The sequence below is a fragment of the Chiloscyllium plagiosum genome, unplaced genomic scaffold (assembly GCF_037043375.1).
Source record: "Chiloscyllium plagiosum isolate Xiang-an unplaced genomic scaffold, Cpla_swu_hap1 HiC_scaffold_26, whole genome shotgun sequence".
In the NCBI taxonomy this organism is placed as follows: Eukaryota; Metazoa; Chordata; class Chondrichthyes; order Orectolobiformes; family Hemiscylliidae; genus Chiloscyllium; species Chiloscyllium plagiosum.
In genome coordinates this window covers 30,793,032-30,803,531 of record NW_028270164.1, presented here as the reverse complement: position 1 = coordinate 30,803,531, position 10,500 = coordinate 30,793,032, and the positions used below count along the sequence as shown (strand labels likewise).

General features: G+C 41.3%; 1 protein-coding gene across 2 annotated transcripts in view; it reads left to right on the top strand.

Moving 5' to 3' along the window:
* The first annotated feature begins 1,877 nt into the window (after nt 1–1,877).
* LOC122563202 (mitogen-activated protein kinase 14) overlaps nt 1,878–10,500 on the top strand; it is a 79,389-nt gene continuing 70,766 nt past the window's right edge. The window contains exon 1 of one of the 2 annotated variants that reach the window (XM_043716756.2): nt 1,878–2,299. In XM_043716756.2, the coding sequence (XP_043572691.1) occupies nt 2,184–2,299 (116 nt within the window). In that variant the 5' untranslated portion in view covers nt 1,878–2,183. The remainder of the gene's footprint in view (nt 2,300–10,500) is intronic. The other variant, XM_087973600.1, reaches the window with a different exon arrangement.

The window sequence follows — 10,500 nt, the reverse complement described above, 5'->3', positions numbered from 1 at the left end:
CTTGGGTGAAGAGAGGGTAGATTCTACAGTCAACAGGCTACTGGGGAATGGAAAGCTTTGATGGGGATTAGTGATAAAAACATGGTAAATCCTCCAAAGGATATGGTACCAATAATTAAGATATTCCCCCTCCTATGTTGCCGGTCTGAAACCTGAACAGTAGGAGCTGCTGGACTTCCTACTTGATGGTAGCTGTCATACTTGCACAGAGTCTGCAACATGAAACTAATTACTCCAGATAATAATTTCTCCAACATTGTTAAAAATCACAACATTAGGTTATAGTCCAATGGTTTATTTCGAAGTTTAAGCTTTTGGAGCCCTGCTCCTTGGTCAGGTAGCTAATGCTATGTCGACTAGCTACTGACTAAGGAGCAGAGCTCTGAAAGCTTGTATTTTGAAATAAACCTGTTGGACTATAACCTGGTGCTGTGATTTCTAACTTTGTCCACCCCAATCCAACACCAGCACCTCTACATTTCATGGCTCTCCAACATACAAGCATGCCTACCTATATTGCCTCACTAAATGGTGGGAAGTGTAAAGTGTACTGTGCTTATTCTCAGCTCTACAAGGAGTCCACAAAAGAACTCTGTATTTATGTAAAACTCTAAGCTCAAAAACTGCATGAATTTATGTAAAACTCTGTTATCTCACTTTTTAGATTAGAATCAATCTAAACATCAGGTCATAGACAGAGAACACAGGGGTCTAACACCTTCAACACATTGTCTAGCTATCACCATTGATAACAGCTAACCTGAGAATGCAACTTTATAAAAAAGGTTTTGTGATTTATACATGAAAGAAGTGAAACTATCACTGTATTCTAACAGATGAAAGGCTTAACAATCAATTTTTCAATGTATAATTTCGAGTTACATCACACTGCAAATTTTTGCTATAAATTCTGTGTTGCAATCAAACCCTCCACAATCACCTGATGAAGGAGCGTCGCTCGAAAACTAGTGTGCTTCCAATTAAACCTGTTGGACTAGAACCTGGTGTTGTGATTTTTAACTTTCCACAAAAGAAATGTGAGATAGAATGTTAACATGAAATAAAATGACAAATGTTTGATATAGCCTCCAGTCTTGCATTATATAATAATACTTGCACACAGACACATCTAACACAACTTGTTACAAATTAGCTTTCACTCAAGCTAGTGATTGATGTTTGCAAAATTAGACTATAAAATTGGATGGATGATCTAGTCCCTTATTCCTCAGCATATAAAACATACAGCAGGAACAGGCCCTTCAGCCCATCTTATTTGTGCTGACTATGACGCCATTCTAAACCAATCCGATCTGCCTGCACGTGGTCTCTATCTCTTTATCTCCTGCCTGTTCGTGTGTTTAAATACCTCTTAAACAATATGTATCTGCCCCCACATCTTCCCCCAGCGACCTTCGCTAACAAAAGCCTATCGACTTCAGCTTTTCAATTCTCAACTTATCTGCTATCCGTATGCACCTTTGCGAGGAATAACTTAAAACGTCGTTTGTGTGTGTGTGTTTATCTTTCTCTCCCACGTATCTTATTTTCAGCGACACCCCCGCAGTATGTTAGAAATTAAAGCACGATGTGTTCAATGTGAAGCAGCCGACGTCGGGAGTTGATCTGATGGGGGGCGAGAACAGTGAGCAGAGACACGAAAGGGGGGAGGGGGCAATCGGGCCGAGTGACAGCAGAAACCGTTGGGAAGAGGTAGCCGCGTGCGACGATCCCGGGCGGGGGAGAGAGAGAGACTGGATGACGCAATGACCGAACCGTCCGGCGCGCGGGTGTGGGCGTGGCTCACTGACGTCAGCACGACTGAAGGGGGAAGTGGAGCTGCTCGAGCAGTCGGGTGTCAGATGTCATTCCCCGTGGGGGGGTGGAGGGGGTGTTCCCGATGCTTCAGATCTACCCCCTTTTAGATGGATCTCACTTTCTCCACATCGGGATTACAATAAGGAGCTATATAACGACACTGGCCACCTCCACGAGTCAGTCGTTTTGTTTTAAATGTGAACTCCCGTTGAGATACGGAAGGGGCGGTTTCTTTCAAAATTTTAAATTATTTTTTGCAGCAACTCCTCTCCGCACCCCGACGCCTTCCTCTTCCTTCCACCCGCCTCCCTCAACCGCCTGCGACCCTCCCCTTTTGCAAGAGAGGAGAGCAGCCTCCCTGCACAATGTCAGAAGTCAGGCCGCACTTTTACAAACAGGAGTTGAATAAGACAATCTGGGAAGTGCCGGAGAGATACCAGAACCTCTCTCCCGTCGGATCAGGGGCTTACGGCTCCGTTTGGTACGTGTTCCGTTGCTTTCATTTACTTAATTTTTTTTGCTGGAGCCGCGCACGGGTTTCTGTTTTTGCCCCAAGTTGTGGGAAAGTTGTGTAAGAGCTGCAGCAGCCTTGGCAGCTGTGCACCCCTGCAGGCCTAGCTAGGCCCACACTTTTTCTTCATGATTCACTAAGATGTTTTGGCGTGTGGTTCATTGGGACTCGTGCACGCATTGCATTTTTAAACATTTTCTTTGCGCACAATTCTTGAGCGGATTTGACAAAACTTATTCACTCTAGTCAAAAACAAATTGCTCAATAACTTTTTGCATGATGCCTTGGTTTTCTCCACTGCCCGAGGTCGCCTACCGTGTCCAACAAAAAGGTTTTTAACTTTCTTCACATTTTTAACTTTCCACAAAAGAAATGAGATAGAATGTTAACATGAAATAAAATGACAAATGTTTGATATAGCCTCCAGTCTTGCATTATATAATAATACTTGCACACAGACAGTGTGCAAGAGAGGAGAGCAGCCAGGAGACAACAGTCAGTGAAAGTCTGCTGTGTAGTTCTAATTCCTGTTTTTTTAAATCATCATTGGACTTTAACCCATCAGAGTTTGTCTTGTGGATTAGTTCTAAGCCCTGTGTTATATCTATAGATGCCCTAATCCTTTCAGCATTTTGATAACTTTTGTGTACAGAGGTTGTCTTTTGTTCGTTTTAAGGACTATTGTTGCTCTTTATTGTGTTTATGGTTGCACTTTTCATTTTCACGGGAAAACTTTAATTGACTAAATTGTATTGTGTTAGCAATGCTATTTGTTGAATAGCACTGCTTTGACCCGTTGGGACTTAGTTCCTCATATAGGCACGGCACCGAAATAACGAGCAGTTTGCTGGAAGTTTAGAACTTACTGATTTGCACAATTTGGCCAGCCTGCCTTGTCTTCATGAGTGCTGTATTTGAATCTCTGGGATCCTTTCCAACCAAACATGAGCCATAAATTCACATTTTTCGCTAATTGCTATCTTTTTACTACGAAACTCTGCCATTAACAATGGAGTAGAATTGTGGGTTCAATAGAAACTTAGCTGCAGCATCGACGACTAGATGTTGTTTACAAAGAGGAGAAAGTGAGGACTGCAGATGCTGGAGATCAGAGCTGAAAATGTGTTGCTGGAAAAGCACAGCAGGTCAGGCAGCATCCAAGGAGCAGGAGAATCGACTTTTCGGGCATGAGTCCTGAAGAAGGGCTCATGCCCGAAACGTCGATTTCCCCTGCTCCTTGGATGCTGCCTGACCTGTACTTTTCCAGCAACACATTTTCAGCTCAGTTGTTTACAAAGAGTCGGATAATGTTGCGGAAAGGTTTATAAATGAGTTGGATCCAATTGAAAGATGAGTGGCAAAAGTTTGATTGAGTTTGAGATTGTTGACCTCAAATTCCTTTAGATACTCCATTATTACGTATCACAAACTGATTTCACTGCTTCCAATTAATGCTCATCTGCTTACAGTATTCGTGCAAGTAAAATAAGTTGCAGAATATTCTCCATTGCTCGGCTCAGTGGCTGAAATGCTCCTGCTGTACTAACACTGCTCTGATTTGAGAAGTTTGGGTGTCAATAAAGAGTATTTTAAACTTCACAAATAGATGTGCTGAAGTAGTTCATGGTGCTTTTATTTTGGAAATATTATGAAAATTTAAATGATTTTCTTGAGTAACGCAACATTGCTAAGAAGCTAATTGTAGGCAACTAATGCATTGCTTAACTCCAACCAGAGTGTGACAAATTAGTTCTTGTGCCTGCAAATTGCCGATTTCTGTCTGTGACATTGATTTTGCACAATCTCATTTTGTGTTAGTCATGAATTCATTTTTTTCACACCATTGGCTACCATGATGGGCACTATCTAAAGTAGTTCTAAAGAGGAATAGAGCTGCTAAGGGAACCAATATCCATTTGGGAGGAAATTTCTTGGGGTACCATTATGTGCTTGTAGTGGCATTTGGGTCACTGCTAGATGAGCTGACACATTGGCTCACCTGTATAGTCCAGCAATGTTGTTTCATCATATGCAACCAACCCATGATATGCCCTGAGATGCTGTGTTGCAGGGAAACCGCATATAGTTATTTGCTACTGTCGTTGTATACGCATTATACTATAAATGGACACATTTTCAATACAACAATTCCACAGAAACATTAAATGTTATAAAATCCATGATAGGTTTTAGCAGCCTTGATTTTAGGTGACTAATTAGAGTGCAGACGAGAAAATGAAAAGCAATTCGGGGAATAAGAAATTAGTAAGTTAAGTGCTGCCTTAGTTTTGTACTCAATTTTTACCTGTGCTAAACTGGAAATGATTTTACTGTAATATCAGTACAATTAATTGGAAATAATGAAATACTGAATCAGTGCTTCAACCCTTGGTATGTATTTTTCAAAAGAATCTTACTTTTGAACCTGAGTGCTGAACTGAATTATCTTTTGAGTGAAATATTTCCTGTGCTATTTAATTCATATTTTCCACACAAATGATGGGAACAATGCTGTAACCAGCATTGATAAGTCTTTGAGGAGACTGGTAAATGGCAGTATGTTAAACAGAGCAACTAATTAAGCAGTAACAGTTTCTCTCGTCACATTTCGTTTCCTGTGGATGTAAATGTTGCAATAAATGTTCACAGGTACTTCAGAAAAATTGGAATGAGAAAATACAACACTATTTAAAATTCAAAAACCTGTTGAGAATTATGATCTCTGCATTTAATCATCTTTAATATTTTAAATATAAATCAGTGATTAGTCATTGCCAAGTATGTATGCTAATTCAAATTCTGTCACTGCTGGGCTTGGTAATTCCAAACAAATTCAATGTTGTAAACATTTTGATATTTAAAGTTAAACTTTATTCAAACATTGAAATTGTCATGTCCAAAACCTATTCATGTTCTGAAAATTAAATTGCATAATATTCATCTCAGTGCAGCAATCTACATATTTTTTGTAGTATTTCATAAGTGTTAAGTTATGCCACTATTCCGCATGTTAAGCTGCTAATGCATTTGTTCTACTTTTTACCTTTTTTTGTTTGTAAAATTTCTTCATACAATTCTGAAAATCCCACAGTGGTGTTGCACTTCTGCTATGACATGCAATGAGGGCAGATTGAATAGATTAGTCTTTATTCCCTAGAGTTTAGAAGAATGAGAGAAGATCTAATTTTAAGAATATAAATTCTTGAGGGACAAAAGCTGAAGCAATGTTTCCCTGCCCAGGGAATGTATAACACAAGCAGGGTTTCAAGATAAGTAAGCTATTTAGAATAAATAAGACATTTCTCTAATCAAATATCTTTGGAATTCTTTGCCTCAGATCTGATACTCAATTGTTGTGTGCATTCGAGACACATTGTGCATTTATTTTGGATATGAGAGGAATTTGGATATTAGGGGACACATTCAGGTAGAATGTCAGCTACAATCTTGATCAAAAATGGTGTAGGCTGAAAGGTCCAAATGGCCTAATCCAGCTGCCATGTCTTAAATTTTCTTTGTGGCCTTTAGAATTGTTTGTCACCTTTAATCTTGTGTGTTGCCATCAGCTTGCATTATACAGCATCTTAGTATTGGTGGTATCCAGAACACGTTCAAAAAGAGAATGGACAATAAATCATGATGGCAGAGTTAGGGGAAGTTAACTCTTTATAATCCCATCATGACCTCCCTGCTTTCGTAATCTATGCCTCAGTTGAGAAAGGCAAGTGCCCCGTATGACATTTTCCACTACCCTACCAGAATGCCCTCTGCTTTCAGAGATCTATCAAACGCACCAAGGCTTGTTCCATAGAGCTTCCTAGTGTCATGCTACTCACTGAACACTTTCTTGTCAAAATACTCATCCAAAGTGTATCATCTCACATTTTTTCAAGGTTGAATTCTACCTGCCACTTATCTGCCCATTTGACCATCCCATTTATATCATCTTGTAGCCCAAGGCACTCAGCCTCATTGTTAACTACCCAACCAATCTTTGTTTAATCCGCAAATTTCCTAATCCAATGCCCCCCCCACCCCATAATCCAACCTCCCCATGTGTGTGCACGTGCATACATACAGTCATCTGTCATTTGTAGAAATGACAGATAATAGGGGACCAGCACAGACCCCTGTGGTATGCTAGTGGACATTGGGTTCCTGTCATTAAATCAGCTTTCTGTCCTCGCCTTCTGTCTCCGACAACACGGCCAATTTTGAGTCTACTTTATCAAATTATCCTCTACCTTGAGTGTTTGCATTCTTGGCAAGTCTCCTATGTGGGACTTTACCAAAGATTTTGCTGAAATCTATATAACATACATCAACTCCACTACCTTCATGTATGTGCCTGGTCACTTTCTCAAAAACTTCTATCAAATTTATTAGGCATGACCTCTGTCTGACAAAACCATGCTGACTATTCCTGATCAAGCCTAACCTCTCCAAGCAGGGATAGATGCTGTCCTTCAGAATTTTCTCCAATAGTGTGATGTGAGATTCGCTGCTCTGGCTTTCTCTCAGCCTTTCTTAAATATCAGAATTAAATTAGCTGTTCTCCAGTCCTCTGGCTATAGAGGAGTTAAAAAATTTGGATTAGTGCCCTTGCAGTCTCTTCCCTTGCCTCTCCCACAGCAGGCTAATTCACAATTTATCTGGACCTGGCTATTTGTCTGACTTTAAGCCTATGAAACCTTGTCCTTCCCTGTGTCAGTTTGCTCAATTCATTAAGATAATGGCTGATCTGATAAATCCTTACCTCCACTTTCCTGGGTTTTCTCCATAATCCTTCATTCCCATACTAATGACAGATCTCTGTCAACCTTGAATGACCAACAATCTAGCCTAGACATTCCTCTGAGATAAAGAATTTCACAGATTCACTACTGAGCGAAGCACTTCCTCCTATGTACTCTTAAATATACAACTCCTAATTCTGAGGTTATACCCTCTCCTTCCATAGGAAAGGAAAAGGTTGAGAGTCTGAAGGGAGATTAGAGTTAGGCAGGAATTTAAAAAGGAGGCCCTCGAGAGTAGTAATATCTGGATTACTCCCGGTGCTACGAGCTGAGTGAGGGCAGGAATAGGAGGATAGAGCAGATGAATACATGGCTGAGGAGCTGCTGTATGGGAGAAGCATTCACATTTTTGGATCACTGGAATCTCTTCTGGGGTATAAATGACCTTTTACAAGAAGGACGGATTGCGCCTAAATTGGAAGGGGACAAATATACTGGCAGGGAAATTTGCTAGAACTGCTTGGGAGGATTTAAACTAGTAATGTGGGGGGTGGGACCCGGGGAGATAGTGAGGAAAGAGGTCAATCTGAGACTGATAAGTTGAGAACAGAAGCGAGTCAAACAGTCAGGGCAGGCAGGGACAAGGTAGGACCAATAAATTAAACTGCATTTATTTCAATGCAAGGGGCTCAATAGGGAAGGCAGATGAACTCCGGGCATGGTTAGGAACATGGGACTGGGATATCATAGCAATTACAGAAACGTGGCTCAGAGATGGGCAGGACTGGCAGCTTATTGTTCCAGGATACAAATGCTACAGGAAGGATAGAAAGGGAGGGGGAAGTGGTATTTTTTGATAAGGGATAGCATTACAGCTGTGCTGAGGGGGGATATTCCTGGAAATACATCCAGGGAAGTTATTTGGGTGGAACTGAGAAATAAGAAAGGGATGATCACCTTATTGGAATTGTATTATAGACCTCCTAATAGTCAGAGGGAAATTGAGAAATAAATTTGTAAGGAGATCTCCGCTATCTGTAAGAATAATAGGGTAGTTAGAGTAGGGGATTTTAACTTTCCAAACATCGACTGGGACTGCCATAGTGTTCAGGGTTTAGACGGAGAGGAATTTGTAAAGTATGTACAAAATTTTCTGGTTTAGTATGTGGATGTACCTACTAGAGAACTTGGAAATTTTGACCTACTCCTGGGAAATAGGCAGGGCAGATAACTGTCAGTGAGGGAGCACTTTGGGGCCAGCAACCATAATTCTATTAATTTAAAATAGTGATGGAAAAGGATAGGCCACGTCTCAAAGTCGAAGTTCTAAATTGGAAAAAGGCCAATTTTGACGGTATTAGGCAAGAACTTTCAAAAGTTGATTGGGGGCCGACGTTTGTAGGTAAAGGGACGGCTGGAAAATGGGAAGCCTTCAGAAATGAAATAACTAGAATCCACAGAAGCTATATTCCTGTTAGGGTGAAAGAGAAGGCTGGTAGGTATAGGGAATGCTGGATGACTAAAGAAATTTGAGGGTTTGGTTAAGAAAAAGAAGGAAGCATATGTAAGATATAGACAGGATAGATCGAGTGAATCCTTAGAGTATAAAGGAAGTAGGAGTATACTTAAGGGGGGAAATCATGAGGGCAAAATGGGGACATGAGATAGCTTTGGCAAATAGAATTAAGGAGAATCCAAAAGGATTTTTACAAATGAATTAAGAGCAAAAGGGTAACTAGGGACAAAATAGGGCACTTCAAAGATCAGCAAGGCAGCCTTTGTGTGGAGCCGTAGAAAATGGGGGGGAAGATACTAAATGAGTATTTTGCATCAGTATTTACTGTGGAAAAGGATGTTGGAGATACGGACTGTCGGGAAATAGATGGTGACATCTTGCAAAATGTCCAAATTACAGAGGAGGAAGTGCTGGATGCCTTGAAAAGTATAAAGGTGGATAAATCCACAGGACCTGATCAGATATACCCTAGAACTCTGAGAAGCTAGAGAAGTAATTGCTGGGCCTCTTGCTGAGAGATTTGTATCACCGATAGTCACAGGCGTGGTGCTGGGAGACTAGAGCGTGGCTAACGTGGTGCCATTGTTTAAGAAGGGTGGTAGGGACAAGCCAGGGAACTATAGACCAGTGAGCCTGACATCAGTGGTGGGCAAGTTATTGGAGGGAATCCTGAGGGACAGGATGTACATGTATTTGGAAAGGCAAGGACTGATCCGGATAGTCAACATGGCTTTGTGCGTGGGAAATCATGTCTCACAAACTTGATTGTGTTTTTTGAAGAAGTAACAAAGAAGATTGAGGGCAGAGCAGTAGATGTGATCTATATGGACTTCAGTAAGGCATTCAACAAGGTTTCTCATGGGAGATTGGTTAACAAGGTTAGATCTCATGAAATACAGGGCGAACTAGCCATTTGGATACAGAACTGGCTCAAAGGTAGAAGACAGAGGGTGGTGGTGGAGGGTTGTTTATCAAACTGGAGGCCTGTGACCAGTGGAGTGCCACAAGGATCGATGCTGGGTCCTCTTTTTTTTTTGTCATTTTACATAAATGATTTGGATGTGAGCATAAGAGGTATACTTAGTAAGTTTGCAGATGACACCAAAATTGGAGGTGTAGTGGACAGCAAAGAGGGTTACCTCAGATTACAACAGTATCTTGATCAGATGGGGCAATGGGCAGAGAAGTGGCAGATGGAGTTTAATTCAGATAAATGCGAGGTGCTGCACTTTGGGAAAGCAAATCTTAGCATAATGTATACATTTAATGGTAAGGTCCTAGGGAGTGTTGCTGAACAAAGAGACCTTGGAGTGCAGGTTCATAGCTCCTTGCAAGTAGAGTAGCAGGTAGATAGGATAGTGAGAAGGTGTTTGGTATGCTTTCCTTTATTGGTCAGAGTATTGAGTACAGGGGTTGGGAGGTCATGTTGTGGCTGTACAGGACATTGGTTAGGCCACTGTTGGAATATTGCATGCAGTTCTGGTCTCCTTCCTATTGGAAAGATTTTGTGAAACTTGAAAGGGTTCAGAAAAGATTTACAAGGATGTTGCCAGGGTTGGAGGATCTGAGCTATAGGGAGAGGCTGAACAGGCTGGGGCTGTTTTCCCTGGAGCGTTGGAGGCTAAGGGGTGACCTTATAGAGGTTTACAAAATCATGAGGGGCATGGATAGGGTAAGTAGACCAAGTCTTTTCCCTGCGTTGGGGGAGTCCAGAACTAGTGGGCGTAGGTTTTGGGTGAGAGGGGAAAATTATAAAAGAAATCTAAGGGGCAACGTTTTCACACAGAGGGTGGTACGTGCATGGAATGAGCTGCCAGAGGAAGTGGTGGAGGCTAGTACAATTGCAACATTTAAGAGGCATTTGTATGGGTATATGAATAGGAAAGGTTTGGAGGGATATGGACTGGGTGCTGGCAGGT